This window comes from Oncorhynchus mykiss, chromosome 19 (assembly GCF_013265735.2).
Source record: "Oncorhynchus mykiss isolate Arlee chromosome 19, USDA_OmykA_1.1, whole genome shotgun sequence".
Taxonomy (NCBI): Eukaryota; Metazoa; Chordata; class Actinopteri; order Salmoniformes; family Salmonidae; genus Oncorhynchus; species Oncorhynchus mykiss.
The window spans coordinates 58968441-58984067 of record NC_048583.1 but is presented as its reverse complement, the minus strand read 5'-3'; the positions used below and the strand labels follow the sequence as shown (position 1 = coordinate 58984067).

Sequence of the window (15627 nt, the reverse complement as noted above, 5' to 3'; positions counted from 1 at the left end):
TCTTTTTTGCTCTGACCCTCTTATGCTGACTATGCACAGTGAACACTCACTGAACTTGGGACTGGTACTCCGTGTATAGTCATCATTGTAAATAAGAATTTGTTCTTAACTGACTTGCCTAGTTAATGAAAGGTTAAATAAATAAAATAAATAAATACATATCCCTGTTATTGTTATATTGCGTTATTATTTTTCTACTTTTATTAGCCAATTGTGTTACTTCTGCAATGTTGAGGAAAGGCTCGTAAGTAAGCATTTCACGGTAAAAGTGTACATCTGTTGTATTCGGCGCATGTGACAAAATGTGATGTGATTTGCTCCGAGGGGACTTTTATTATGAAGTTGAACTTCAGGGTAGAAGTTTTACCCGGATGTAATTGTTCAACGTTGGAGAAATTAATGACAACAATATACTGTTGATAAAGAACAATTCCTAAATAGATAAGAAACGAGGTCGGAGCGTCTTCACTCATCATGTAAAGTAAGGGGTAAGTTAGTTACTAGCTGCTAACCTGTAGTTCCCACTCGGGTCCTAACGTTATTCCTTTACTATGTTTAAAGGCGAATTGGCTTTGGATGCCAAAAACAGCCAAATACTCCATCTAAACGAGAATCGAATCTCAATTGCGGTAGCTACCTTTCTCGAAACATAAATCCCTCTACTGGTATGTTCATATCGAATACAAATAATGTCACAAACGCAAAATACACATGCATGTACACCAGAGGCTGGAACATGCGTTGTAAAAAATGTCGATTTTGTCTGTGTAATAACACTCATCCTATAATATGAAAGATCAAGGTACAAAACCGTACTGCAAGCGATGAGTGTTAATCTTCAGACCGATCGTCGATGCTCTTGACCAAACCCTCCCTTACAGAAGACACTTTCGTCCAATCACTCATGTGTAAAGGAACTGAGAGTCATGATCAAGGGCTAGCTAGCATGCAGCTGCTTAGCCGGGTGTTGGGTTGGCTAGTAACTGCTTGTTGTGTTGTGAACACGCCTTAGGCTGTGAATAGGGCATGCTTTGTGTGTGTAATATGATTTATGTATGTGTAATGGAGGTCAAAACGTGCCGTAAACTCACTCCACAGTTAGTTTGAATTGAGTTGTCCAGGAGGGAGGTCACGTGTGTTGCGGTGCAGGAAACCACTGGTTCGAGCTCGGTATTGGGCAGTCTGAAAGTGGCTGTTAACGTTGACGTCGGTTTCATATGTAGTTAGCTAGCTATGCAAAGACCGAGGGTGCTGGAAGTATCAAGGTTCGTTTCTGTTCTCATTGTGGCCCACTGCAGAGCAAGGTTGCTGCAACTCCAAAAATGCCAGGGAGGGAGACTGCTTGTAATTTAAGACTTAATGTCATAGCTACAGTAGCTAAGCCAATTTTTAGGTCTGTGGGTTTCTAAAAGTTGCCTAATTCTCTTCCTTTTGTGAGCAGGCTCAGGACAGCAACATGGGCAGAAGCAACAGCACTACCTCGCGCGGTGTTCCAGTGGTGCTGGTGTGCCTTGGTGCTCTGCTATTGGGCAATGTGGTGATCTACTTGTACCTGGACTCGCTGCAGCAGAGTGGCGACGGCGACCCCCACCTGACTCCTCATGGGGCATGTCCGCCCCGTCACTTTAGGATGGCCAACATGAGGAACTGTTCGCCCTGGCTGGAGTGTCCACAAGTCCGCACAGAGGTGCGCAAGTTGAAGATGATCGGCCAGGGAGCTGTTAAGCAGGTTAGCCACACAACAACAGAGAAAATCGAAACATATGCCCAATTTCATTTGACGTAACAAACCTGAATACATAACAAAACCTGAAGTGTTTATTCAGTGTCCTCCTCCCCCTCCCATAGGTTTTCCTGTCCGAGTGGAAGGGTCACAAAGTAGCCCTGTCCAAGCTCTCCTCTCCGGAGTACCAGGAGGACTTCCTCCATGGGCTCTCCATGCTCCAGGCCCTCCAAGGGCCCCATGTGGTGGTGCTGGTAGGCCTGTGCTCAGAGGACCACACCCTGGTCACAGAGTACCATCCGCTGGGCTCTCTGCTCAACCTGGATGCCGTGCTGGCCCAGGAGAGGCACCGCGTACGGGACACCTGGCAGACTCGCCTGCGGCTGGCACTGGACTACATCTCCATTCTCCATTACCTCCACACCAGCCCCACCGGGACCAGAGTCATGTGTGACTCGAATGACCTGGTGAAAACCCTGTCACAGTTCCTGCTGACCAGCGACTTCCACCTGGTGGTCAATGACCTGGATGCCCTGCCAGAGGTCGGGGCCCCTGCCGGCTCGCTAGTGAGATGCGGCCACCGGGAGCTCACAGGGGAATTTGTGGCCCCAGAGCAGCTGTGGCCCCATAGTGACGGCCAGCCATTTGTCGATGAGCTTATGCCGGGGTACGACGAAAAAACGGACATTTGGAAGATTCCAGATGTTACACGTTTCCTGATGGGGAGGGTAGCGGGAGGTGACGTGGTCCACTTCCATCTCTTTCAGATCAACGGGGAGTGTAAGAGAAGAGACCCTCATCTTCGCCCCTCTGCAACGGATGTCCTGAGCGTGTACAGATCAGTCTATGCAACCATGATGAGAGACAGTCCCGGTCCTGGTGGCTCCAGAGACATGCTTTAATCTCACTTTGTCTTTGTACTGAAAAGAAACTGGACCGTGTAATTAAAAATAAAATATATTTTTTTGTCACAGTTTTATAATTTACCCTTTGAGATGTTACTTTTGAAAATCAAATAACAATTTATTATTATTATTATTATTATTATTATTATTATTATTATTATATTTGCTCACTTTTATCTTCGATGCATTTGTGTTGAAATAATCTGTACAGTCTCTGCTGCAAGTAGCCCATAATGTCATATGATGTGCTCCAGGACACAGGGTGGCGCTAACGCACCCGTTATTCCATTAACAGCTGACAGAAAACCTTCGCGCATAATAGAGGGAATTCCCTTCCAAACATGGGGTGTATTAATTAAAAACAATTGTTGCAAAACAATTAGTATTTTGCAACAGAAACCGTTTACGCCAAACGGAAAACGTTTTGCAACAGAAAACGAGAGTTTCTATAGGACAAACTCAGGTAGGTCCCGCCCCGTTCGGTTCTTAACCGGTTTCCGTTGCAAGACGTGATGAATACATCCCTGTTTTGTGGATTGTTGTAGCACATCGGACACTTCCCGTTTTCCGTAATTGTGTAATTATCCGACCTTTCGCTGATCTTGACTGTTTCGGAGGATACAGTCTAGTACCGCAATTTAACAATGTTTGCAGTCAGGAGTGCATTCCGCCTGGGTGCAAGAATCACTGAGATTTCAAGACGAGGATGCGCTGCCGGTCTTCCCGTGGATGATGTCGTCAACGGGCTTACCGAGGAGCAGATACAAGTAACGTTAGATAACTGAAGTAGCTAACTTTCAACTAACGTTAGCTAGCTAACGACCAAAGACAGCTGACATTCAGTCAACAAGCTCAAATGAAAGTCTGTATTGTGGGGTTGTTTTTTTAAATGAAGGAACAAAACAGAAAGGTGTCAAGGACGCGTAGCAAGTGTTAAAGGCCAAAATGACGGACTGCTACTGTTATGACATAACTGTTGTGTCGAGAGTCTTTATTTAGATGGCTTTTGGTTGTACTAACTACCTATATTGCCTGGACATCGAGACGCTCGTTGTTCAGCTCAGTTAGGCTATCAGCTGTAGCTCACTAGTAGTCGGTTCAGAGCAAATTTATGCACGGGGCAAACGATGCTTTCAGACCTCTGGTAGCTACTGGTATGATCCTAGACAAAGGTTACATGCGGACAGCTAACGTTGGTGTGGACGAGGGGTGGGTTTCTTGTGCAGCTTTTGATTGGGTGAAAGTTCGTGCATGCATGTGACGCTGCTTCGCTCTGAAGGGGAATAAACTACGTTTTGCATAACAATATCAAAATATGTTCAAATGTATTTATATAGCCCTTCGTACATCAGCTGATATCTCAAAGTGCTGTACAGAAACCCAGCCTAAAACCCCAAACAGCAAGCAATGCAGGTGTAGAAGCACGGTGGCTAGGAAAAACTCCCTAGAAAGGCCAAAACCTAGGAAGAAACCTAGAGAGGAACCAGGCTGTTGATACTATCTAGTAGTTATTGTATTGATACATTTGTTTTTTTAACAGTACTCTTAACAGTATACATGTGAACATATTCCGTTTGAAATTCATGTCGATACATTTTTCTTTATATTTTCGCTGTCATTCCCTATTTTGTCCAGCTCCGACAGACAATCCGGAGGTTCCTAGCCGAGAAACTGGCACCCATTGCCGATGAGATTGACAAGAGCAATGAATTTGTTGGGATGCGGGTGAGATGATGAAAATACTATTCTAATAAGAATTAGCAAGCTAGGACAACCTTACCATAACACGATGTAGTGTGTGGTATTCCTCTTGAATAATTTTATTATCTTAATGTTTGCTGCACTACAAACAGTATAATCCACCTCAAATGAATAACAACGCATCATTAGGACCCATGACCTAAATCATACAAATACTGGACATTGTATTACAATAGAGGTAACTCTTAATGTTCTTCATGTAGGTCTACATTGAGTGTGTATTTTAGGACTAAAAATATGAACTTTGTAAGGCCCCTGGTTTACACCTGGTAACCTCTTGGGTTGTTTTTTTTCATGCAGGACTTTTGGAGGGACATGGGTGATATGGGACTTCTGGGTATCACTGCCCCATGTAAGAGATGGATTCTGATTTGGGTTGATGTATCACTATGCTATTTATCCCGGCGTAAAAATAGTTTACCAGTAGTTTCATCAATGGCCGTGATGGTGATCTGATGTAGAAGTAGCATCATAACTATGTTAACCCCCCCCCCCCACAGTGGATTATGGTGGTTCAGGATTGGGTTACCTAGATCATGTGATTGTGATGGAGGAAATGTCGCGAGTGTCGGCAGCTGTCGCCCTCAGCTACGGGGCCCATTCGAACCTCTGTGTCAATCAGATGGTGCGCCATGGCAACACGAAGCAGAAGGACAAGTACATGGCCAAGGTGTGGATGATAATTGTAGTCCCATGCATGCTTAATGCACTCTGAAGTATACAGGCAGTCTCAAAGTGCAATAGCCAGGTGATCTTTTTATTTCTTTGATATTAAATGTATACCGTTGTCTTTTCCCAGCTCAGGACAGGAGAGCATGTTTGTGTCTACTCTATACAGGCAGTTTCACATTGAAATAGCCATGTTTCAGTGCATTCAGAAACTATTTAGACCCCTTCACTTTTTCTACGTTACAGCCTTATTCTAAAATGGATTACATTGTTTTCCCCCCTCATCAATCTACACACAATACCCCATAATGACAAAGCAAAAAAAGTAACTATCACATTTTACTTAAGTATTCAGAACCTTTACTCAGTACTTTGTTGAAGCACTTTGGCAGCATTTACAGCCTTGAGTCTACTTGGGTATGACGCTACAAGCTTGGCACACCTGTATTTGGGGAGTTTCTCTAATTCTTCTCTGCAGATCCTCTCAAGCTCTGTCAGGTTGGATGGGGAGCATCGCTGCACAGCTATTTTCAGGTCTCTCCAGAGATGTTCTATCGGGTTCAAGTCCGGGCTCAGGCTGGGCCACTCAAGGAAATTCAGACTTGTCCCGAAGCCACTCCTGGGTTGGCTTGGCTTTGTGCCTAAGGTCATTGTCCTGTTGGAAGGATAACCTTTTGCCCCAGTCTGAGGTCCTGAGTGCTCTGGAGCAGATCAAGGATATCTCTGTATTTTGCTCCGTTCGTCTTTCCCTCAATCCTGACCAGTCTCCCTGTCCCTGCTGCTGAAAAACATCCCCACACCATGACGCTGCTACCACCATGCTTCACCGTAGGGATGGTGGCAGGTTTCCTCCAGAAGTGACACTTGGCAGAGAGTTCAATCTTGTTTTTAGGTGCCTTTTGGCAAACTGAGCGGGCGGTCATATGCCTTTTTACTGAGGAGTGGCTTCCATTTGGCCATTTTACCATAAAGGCCTCAACGGTGGAGTGCTGCAGAGATGGTTGTCCTTCGGGAAGGTTCTCCCATCGCCCATAGCGGAACTCTGGCTCTCTGTCAGAGTGACCATCGGGTTCTTGGTCACCTCCCTTCTCTGCCGATTTCTCAGTTTGGCCGGGCGACCAGCTCTAGGAAGAGTCTTGGTGGTTCCAAACTTCCTCCATTTAAGAATGATGGAGGCCACTGTGTTCTGGGGATCTTCAATGTTGCAGCCTTTTTGTGTGGTACCCTTCCCCAGATCTGTGCCTCGACACAATCTTGTCTCGGAGCTCTACAGACAATTCCTTTGACCTCATGGCTTGGTTTTTGCTTTGACATGCACTGTCAATTGTGGGACCTTTATATAGACAGGTGTGGGCCTTTCCAACTTTCCAAATCCTGTCCAATCAATTAAATTGACTACTAGTGGACTCCAAGTTGTAGAAACATCTCAAGGATGATCAATGGAAACGGGATGTTCCTGAACTCAATTTTGAGACTCATAGCAAAGGGTCTGAATGCTTACGTAAATATGCTATTTATTTTTTATTTATTTTGAATACATTTGAAATCATTTAAAAAAACTTGTCGTTATGGGGTATTGTGTGTAGATTGAGAAACAATTGCTTTAATACATTTTAGAATAAGGCTGTAACGTAACAATGTGGGGAAAAAGTCTAGGTCTGAATACTTTATGAATGCACTGTATGTCTTATCGTTCTAATATAATGTCCCCAGCTCATGACAGGAGAGCACGTGGGTGCCTTGGCAATGAGTGAGCCCAACGCCGGATCTGATGTGGTGTCCATGAAACTGAAGGCCAGGAAAGAAGGTGAGCCCTCTGGAATACTCTCCTTAAAATCCCTTTCCGTAGTAGCACAAGTTCACTGAGCTAGTTCCTTACCTTTTTTTAAAAAATGGGAATAATTGCTCATACTGCTGTCCGTCTCCTCTCTGGGTTTTTATTTTGCTGAAGGTGACCACTACGTTCTTAACGGTGGAAAGTTCTGGATCACCAACGGGCCAGATGCAGACGTTCTCATTGTGTACGCTAAGACAGACCCGGAGGCTCACCAAAAGGGCATCACAGCTTTCATTGTGGAGAAGGCAAGTATTTATCTCAGGCAATGAAACCAAACGCCTTCCATATTCCACTTACAACAGCTTCACCAGTTATGGGTCTGGGCCTGTTTACGCTTGACCAGTTATGGGTCTGGGCCTGTTTACATTTGACCAGTTATGGGTCTGGGCCTGTTTACGTTTGACCAGTTATGGGTCTGGGCCTGTTTACGTTTGACCAGTTATGGGTCTGGGTCTGTTTACATTTGACCAGTTATGGGTCTGGGCCTGTTTACATTTGACCAGTTATGGGTCTGGGCCTGTTTACGTTTGACCAGTTATGGGTCTGGGTCTATTCCCTCTTTTTTTTGTTCGGCTTTGAGCAAATTTCAGGTCTGCGGAGTGCAAACTTAAACGTTTTGAAAAGTCTGCAACTTCCAGCGTGTGTTTACTGTGAACTCTGAAGCTGTACCCGCTTTAAGTTAGTTTTAAGTGGGCAAGTAGGCTACTGTGTCTATTTGATCATAATGTAGGCCTACCAGAGTGGCCTACAATGGAGAAAATGCATCCTATAACATTTTAACATGGAAATAGCTGTTCTATCAATCAGCCTACAGTAGCAGCCAATGTTTGGTGTTCAATGTAGGCCTACATTCCATGAGACTTTTTTTAAACATACAGGGTTTGGCATTAACCTGTTTATCCACTTGTCCTTCAGACAAGGTGACTGGAAATGTTGTTTAAGCAAACCACTTTACAAAATAAAATGCATTATACCATTTACAGAGAAACAGACAAATTAATGTCCCCTCTGCCTATTGGCAGAGGGAATACAACACTACAACACTGCCCCTTTAAGACAAACTCTTTACCTGACTCGTTTTTCAAATATGTCTAGGAATGTACATGTTTTGTGCTCTTGTAGGAAGCAATCACTCCCCTATTGCTGACTACAAATTATCTATAACTGGGCTAATGACTCACTAACTAGCAAAGGATATGAACAAAATGTGCACACGTGGCTACATTCAGCTCTCGCTTTGAGCTCAAAACAAGCGCATCTACTCACAACTGCTTATGCTGTAAACACAGTCCAGTTCAAAGTAAATGGACAGATCCATATATGGTCTGTTTGCATATAGGCCTATTGCAGCTCTGATTGGTTATGCCGCACCGGTCTGTGTAGAGTACGGCCTGAGTCCTGTGTGTCAATGCAATAGATTCCTACTCCAATGCGTTCTGCCTACAACAAAATATCTTGCGTAGTTTTTGTTTCGGGTATGTTGTATTGAAAGTGGCTAATATTGCGTTGCTTCGATCACAATTGCCACAGTAAAGGGAAATGTTGCGTGTTTACTGGGAAAACTGTAGAACAGTGGTCACCAACCTTTTCTTAGTCAAGATCACTGAGTCAAAAATGCAAGCTGAGATCTACTGCTCAGATTATATATTTTTTTATATGACTTAAACGTAAGCCTATGCAACATTAACCAATTAAAACAGTACTGTAGCAATGAGGTTTGTGCAGTAAGCTGTAGGCCCAATACATTATCACCGCATATTGGCTTTTGCTTGAATTGCCCTGCATAGTTCGGGACATGTTTTTATAAATATTTTTTTTCAAATTCTATTTCAAAATTTGAGGCAGGCTATATGATCACACTGGTAATCGATCCGTTGTTGTATTACTTGAGGCCCAGCTCCGTAAACATACTTTTACATTTTTATTTTACTGGCCTGAGGGAGAGGGCAGCAGACTGACGGTCTGCCTCTCAACATCCCTCCGCTCTCCCTTTCCTCCGCTGACACTGACCAAAAAGGGACACTGTCTTTCAGCTGATGGTGAAACTCGAGTCTCACCACATCATTTCTGCCTACAAATTCATGTTACTCCTATGAACAGAGAAAGTAAAATATTCATAACAACGCCTGTGGAAATAGGAAGAATATGCATTTTATGTCTTAAGTGTTGAATACAGTCTCTCTCTAGTCATGTTTGTAAATCTCAGTGTCAACTTTGCTTTCTTTTATGCCTGCTAAATTACTGGAGACACAGTAATATGAGCCATCCGATTGGCCAGCGGTAAGCCTATAGTGCACTTGATTTGCTCTCCGGGCCCGCCGGGAAGGCAGCGTTTGTACCTTCAGACACATGAAATGGTTCAAAATGGTAAGTTTGCCTACCCATTGCACATGGCAGCTAAATTGGCTGCACCTACTGGCAATAGAGACAAATAAAACAAAATAGGAACACAAGGCTTTATCGTTGGGTTTTTTACAGAAATGTTTGGCTATCGACTAGGATTGCCTTGGAGGACGATAGACCGGTTGGTGACCACTGCTCTAAAAAGTTGAGTCCAATCTCTGGCTTCTCTCCATGGGCTGATATTTGTTCTGCACGGCAGTCTGGGCTACCGCACGGCAGTCTGGGCTACCGCACGGCAGTCTGGGCTACCGCACGGCAGTCTGGGCTACCGCACGGCAGTCTGGGCTACCGCACGGCAGTCTGGGCTACCGCACGGCAGTCTGGGCTACCGCACGGCAGTCTGGGCTACTGCACGCCCGCATGCAGTTTTAGAGGGACCGTTGTTCTGGACCCGTTTATACTTAACACTTTATTTTATTATGATCAATAATGGAAATGCTTCTGTCTCGGCCTCTACATGGACTTTCCCGACATTACCCAGGTTTCCCAGTAATCGTGTTTTTGGAGGATTATGGATTTCTGGAAAACCTGGGAGTTTTGTGAAAGATACTAGAATTTTGCAACCCTAGTCTTGGACATATTGGTAAATTGTGTCCAACTTTTATTCCTACAGGGTATGCCAGGGTTTAGTACAGCACAGAAGCTGGATAAACTGGGAATGAGGGGATCCAACACTTGTGAACTTATCTTTGAGGACTGCAAGATTCCAGGTGTGTGTGCCTGAGCGTGTATGCACATTTGTGTGAGTGTATTCAGTAATATTTTGTATCATAATGAATTATGTTTTCAATTGCAACGGTGTCTTTTGATTACAGTGGAGAATGTCTTGGGTCCTCTCAACAAGGGAGTCTATGTGATGATGACTGGACTCGACCTGGAGAGACTTGTGCTCGCAGCAGGACCTATCGGGTAAATATACATATTCTAACACCTATTCTGTCTACATCTATCTAAACTCAGCAAAAAAGTGTCCCCTTTTCAGGGCCCTGTCGTTCAAAGACATTCACAGATCTTCATTGTAAAGGGTTTAAACACTGTTTCCCATGCTTGTTCAATGAACCATAAACAATTAATGAACCTGTGGAACGGTCATTAAGACACTAACAGCTTACAGACCGTAGACAATTAAGGTCACAGTTATGAAAACTTAGGACACTAAAGAGGCCTTTCTACTGACTCTGAAAAACACAAAGAGAGATGCCCGGCGTCCCTGCTCATCTGTGTGAACGTGCCTTAGACATGCTGCAAGGAGGCATGAGGACTGTAGATGTGGCTAGGGCAATGAATTGCAATGTCCGTACTGTGATACGCCTAAGACAGCGCTACAGGGAGACCGTACGGGCAGCTGATTATCCTCGCAGTGGCAGACCACGTGCAACAACACCTGCACAGGATCGGTACATCCGAACATCACACCTGTGGGACAGGTACAGGATGGCAACAACAACTGCCCGAGTTAAACCAGGAACGCACAATCCCTCCATCAGTGCTCAGACTGTCCACAATAGGCTAAGAGAGGCTGGACTGAGGGCTTGTAGGGTTGTTGTCTGGTGAGGACCTGCCTTACATCACCGGCAACAATGTTGCCTATGGACACAAACCCACCGTCGCTGGACCAGACAGGACTGGCAAAAAGTGCTCTTCACTGACGAGTCAAGGTTTTGTCTCACCAAGGGTGATGGTCGGATTCGGGTTTATTGTCGAAGGAATGAGCGTTACACCGAGGCCTGTGCTCTGGAGCGGGATCGAGGTAGAGGGTCCTTCATGGTCTTGGGCGGTGTGTCACAGCATCGTCGGACTGAGCTTGTCATTACAGGCAATCTCAACGCTGTGCGTTACATGGAAGACATCCTCCCTCGTGGTACCCTTCCTGCAGGCTCATCCTGACATGACCCTCCAGCATGATAATGCCACCACGCACAGAACGAGCAGTATGGCTGATTTCCTACAAGATAGGAATGTCAACCTTCTGCGACAGCCAGCAACGTCTGGGATTGGAGGGCTAGGGCCATTCCCCCCCCCCCCCCCAGAAATGCCTGGGGACTTGCAGGTGCCTTGATGGAAGAGTTGGGGTAACATCTCACAGCAAGAACCGACAAATCTGTTGCAGTCATTGAGGAGGAGATGCACTGTATTACTTAATGCAGCTGGTGGCCACACCAGATACTGACTGTTACTTTTGATTTTTGGAGCCCCCCCCCCCCTTTGTTCAGGGACACATTATTCAATTTCTGTTAGTCACATGTCTGTGGAACTTGTTTAGTTTATGTCTCAGTTGTGGAATCTTATGTTCATACAAATATTTACACGTGTTAAGTTTGAAAATAAACGCAGTTGACAGTGAGGATGTTTTTTTTTTTTTGCTGAGTTTGTTCTGCAATGAAGATAATGCTCCCCTCTTTCAGCATTATGCAAGCTGTGATGGACTTTTCCGTTCCCTACCTGCACGTTAGAGAAGCTTTCGGACAGAAAATTGGACACTTCCAGGTGGGAAATCAACCAAACCATTCTCAGGCGGTCAAATAAGGAAGGGCACTTGTGTCAATCATATTCCACTTACAACAGACCTATTTGTCTTACACATACCACTTCCTTTAAGGTTATAAAATCACTACATTTGATGTGAGAATTAATAATGCTTTCAAGTATAACACTTAGTTTGCCTTTTCTGGAATTGATGTTTTTTTATCCTTCCTACCAGTTGATGCAAGCCAAGATGGCTGACATGTACACCCGCCTGGGTGCATGTAGACAGTATTTGTATAACGTGGCACGAGCCTGTGACAAGGGACACTCCAATTCCATGGTGAGCATTCTGGACAACAACAACAGTCCATTTTATTCATGTGAAATTCATAGATGTAACGTAACAGCAAATATATTGGCTGAAAGTGTTGATGACAAATGTAATGTTACGTTTTATAATGTAATGTGATAGGAAAAAAAAATATTGGATGGCACAGTATTATCTTGGTGTTTATTGTAGGACTGTGCTGGGGTCATTCTTTATTGTGCTGAGAATGCCACTCAAGTTGCTCTGGATGGAATTCAGTGCCTGGGTAAGAACCAAGCCATGCACTTTTATAGAAACATGTTGATCTTTGTAGCTAATGTTAACATTGCATGCTCAACTGTTTTACACTTGTGTTCATCCCAACTATAATCTGTCTGGGGAGGTGGAGGGATTGGAGGGCTTGATTTTCATTTCATTTATGACAAGTCATTGTTGCGTTTCTTCACCTACAGGTGGCAACGGCTACATTAATGATTACCCCATGGGCCGTTTCCTGAGGGACGCCAAGCTGTATGAGATCGGAGCAGGCACCAGTGAGGTGCGCAGGCTCATCATTGGTCGAGCCTTCAATGCCATGTACAAGTAGACCTTGAAAGCTGAAGAGAAGTACACGCATTGGATCACGACTCACCCAAAGGCCTTACACGAAATACCATTATACACTCTTAGAAAGGTTTCTAAAAGGGTTCTTTGCCTGTCCCTGTGTAGGAGAACCCTGTATTGGTTCCAGGTAGAACCCTTTCACCCAATGAAGAACTGTTTTAAGAACCCTTTAGTGAAAAGTTTCTACCTTGGACCAAAACTGTCCCTGTAGGAGAAACAGCCGAGGGAACACTTTATGATTCTCCATATCAGCTTTAGTCACGGGCAACAAGCACCGGAGTAGCACCAACGAATGATGATTCATCTGGTGTGGACTTAGATCTCTGCCTCCAGTGTTTTTAGATACAATAAGTAGTCTGGTATCAACCCAATTAAACTGTATTTATCATACTTTTAACATTTCTTGTTATTTCAATAACAATTTAATTTATGGCATTTTAATCGGGTTTTATTGATTCTACCTTGCAGTGAAATGACCTTAGTCTATATAGTGGAGGAATCTAGTAGTGTGTGTGTGTCTGAAGCAGTGAACCATACAATATGGTCTGTTATGCAAATAGTTCTTGCAAGCAGCAGCATTTTTAAATCCATGACAAACTTCAGATTAAAATTTCCCCCTTCCGTTAGTTGTTGCCTTCCGTTAGTGTTTCCTGTGTACATGGCTTTGTACACAAGTGGCTACCATTAACGACTTTTAAAACTATCGTTATCTTTTTGTGTTGTCACTCTTCTTATTTTTTTTCCAAAGTATTTGTAAACTTTCCATTTCACGGTGGTGTTGAGCTGTGTTGAAAATCCTCTCCATGAATGAATGTGAAGTGAAGATAGTCAGCAAAAACAATGTACTTGTACCAAACAATGATTTTCTATAATGGAAATATCATTGTTTACTTTTAAGAGCATATTCAAATGGTTAAATCAACTAAAAATTGTCTGATAGGAAGAACAAAAAAAATGCAAGATTTGTTCATTCCTCAAGATTTTGTTTCAAACTAAGTATCCAAGTTGGTTGGTGTCCTGTTTGTGTAGAATAAAAAATTACTTGGATTTTGCACTATTGGACCATGTCTTATTTAAAATTAAAACAGTGCGCCATGTCTAATATTAAAGAAGTCTTGAGGTATTGCTCGCCGGAGGTAGAATACCTCATGATAAGCTGTAGACCACGTTATTTACCAAGAGTTGTCATCTATATTATTCGTAGCTGTCTATTTACCACCACAAACCGATACTGGCACTAAGACCGCACTCCACAAGCTATATAAGGCCATAAGCAAATGCTCTTCCAGAAGTGGCGCTCCTGGTGGCCGAGGACTTAAATGCAGGCAAACTTACATCCATTTTACATAACTTCTACCAGCATGTCACGTGCAACCAGAGGAAAAAATCTAACTCTAGACCACCTTTACTCCACACACAGAGATGTATACGAAACTCTCCCTCGCCTTCCATTTTCCAAATCTGACCATAATTATATCCTAATTGATTCCTATTTACAAGCAAAAACTAAAGCAGGAAGTACCGGTGACTCGCTCAATACAGAAGTGGTCAGATGACACGGATGCTACGCTACAGGACTGTTTTGCTAGCACAGACTGGAATATGTTCTGGGATTCTTCCAAAGACATTGAGTACACTACATCAGTCACTGGCTTCATTAAGTGCCTCGATGATGTTGTATTTTTATACCCCAACCAGAAACCATGGATTACAGGCAACATCCGCACTGAGCTAAAGGGTAGAGCTGCCACTTTCAAGGAGCGGGACTCTAACCCAGAAGCTTATAAGAAATCGCAATCCGTTTTTAATGTCCCGTTGGTAGGATATACGTGCTCGTAGTTCCTCTATTTTTATTATCGATCGAATAATCCATCGTACGTTGGCTAATAGGACTGATGGTAAAGGTAGATTACCCTCTCGGCGACGGATCCTTACAAGACACCCGGACCATCGTCCATAAAATCTCTGTCTTTTCCTCCTGCGAATGACTGGGATGAGGGCTTGGTCTGGAGTAAATCCTTCCCGTCCGACTCGTTGAAGAATTAGAATTCCTCCACTACGGGGTGAGTAATCTCTTTCCTGATATCAGGAAGCTCTTTTCGGACACGACACGGTGGCAGAAACATTATGTAGAAATTGGCCTAGAACCGTTAGGATCAGCTTTATCTCCCCCTTTAAATAAAGGATGCATCGTGACTGCCTTCCAAGCAATGGGAACCTCCCCAGAGATGACAGACAGGTTAAAAAGGTCAGAGATAAGCTTGGTGATGATAGGGGCAGCAACCTTAAGAGGAAAGGGTCTAAACCACCTAAACCAGATGTTTTTTTAGGGTCAAGTTTAAGGAGCTCCTTTAGCACCTTGGACTTAGTGATTGCCTGCAGGGAGAAACTTTGTAGTGGGGCAGGGGAAAAAAGACGGAGGAACATCAGGGATAGTCACATTAGAAGGGGTGGGAGATGAGGAAATGTTGGACGGGCAAGGAGGCATGGCTGAGTCAAATAGGAATCAAGTGGTGATTAAAGAGCTCATCCTATGTGCTCCTTGTCAGTAAGGAGGCGGCAGGTAGCCTTGTTAGAGCGTTGATTAGACCGAAAGGTTGCAAGATCGAATCCCCGAGCTGACAAGGGAAAAATCTGTTGTTCTGCCCCTGAACAAGGCAGTTAACCCACCATTCCTAGGCCATCATTGAAAATAAGAATTTGTTCTTAACTGACTTGCCTAGTTAAAGGTCAAATTTTAAAAAGTAACAGCCACATCAACATTAAGGGACACAGGCAGTTGTGAGGAGGGTTTATTCTCCAGGTCTTTAACCGTTTCCAGAACTTCTTGGGGTTAGACCCACAGAGAGGGAACTGCTCCTTAAAGTAATTAACTTTGGCTCATATATCCTGAGTGCACTTATTTCTAATTTGCCTAAATGAGAGCCGATCA

General features: G+C 43.9%; 2 protein-coding genes across 4 annotated transcripts; both read left to right on the top strand.

The window, feature by feature from the left end:
• The first annotated feature begins 337 nt into the window (after positions 1–337).
• pomk (protein O-mannose kinase) lies at positions 338–2709 on the top strand. Of its 3 annotated transcripts, none has more exons than XM_021574833.2 (3): positions 338–488; positions 1442–1729; positions 1849–2709. In XM_021574833.2, exons 2-3 carry the CDS (start codon positions 1457–1459, stop codon positions 2623–2625), a joined length of 1050 nt encoding a protein of 349 aa, XP_021430508.2. In that variant the 5' UTR covers positions 338–488; positions 1442–1456; the 3' UTR covers positions 2626–2709. The 3 variants fall into 3 exon arrangements, with proteins under 3 accessions (XP_021430508.2, XP_021430509.2, XP_036811105.1); XM_021574834.2 differs by having other exon boundaries at positions 351–481; XM_036955210.1 differs by lacking the exon at positions 338–488 and adding an exon at positions 1066–1265.
• Positions 2710–2917: 208 nt separating this feature from the next.
• Positions 2918–13749, top strand: ivd (isovaleryl-CoA dehydrogenase). Its single transcript, XM_036955209.1, has 12 exons — positions 2918–3395; positions 4264–4353; positions 4690–4741; positions 4890–5059; positions 6772–6865; positions 7010–7140; positions 9912–10008; positions 10114–10207; positions 11704–11785; positions 12000–12104; positions 12285–12357; positions 12545–13749. The coding sequence occupies exons 1-12, from the start codon at positions 3273–3275 to the stop codon at positions 12676–12678; spliced, it is 1245 nt and encodes a 414-aa protein (XP_036811104.1). The 5' UTR covers positions 2918–3272; the 3' UTR covers positions 12679–13749.
• Positions 13750–15627: the final 1878 nt, after the last annotated feature.

Excerpts from the sequence above, each read along its gene's own strand:
- pomk (XM_021574833.2), top strand. The coding sequence starts at position 1,457 with ATGGGCAGAAGCAACAGCACTACCTCGCGCGGTGTTCCAGTGGTGCTG. Across the intron at positions 1,730-1,848 it reads GCCAGGGAGCTGTTAAGCAG|GTTTTCCTGTCCGAGTGGAA; the intron begins GTTAGCCACACA and ends CCCCTCCCATAG.
- ivd (XM_036955209.1), top strand. The coding sequence starts at position 3,273 with ATGTTTGCAGTCAGGAGTGCATTCCGCCTGGGTGCAAGAATCACTGAG. Across the intron at positions 3,396-4,263 it reads TTACCGAGGAGCAGATACAA|CTCCGACAGACAATCCGGAG; the intron begins GTAACGTTAGAT and ends TATTTTGTCCAG. Across the intron at positions 10,208-11,703 it reads CTCGCAGCAGGACCTATCGG|CATTATGCAAGCTGTGATGG; the intron begins GTAAATATACAT and ends CCCCTCTTTCAG.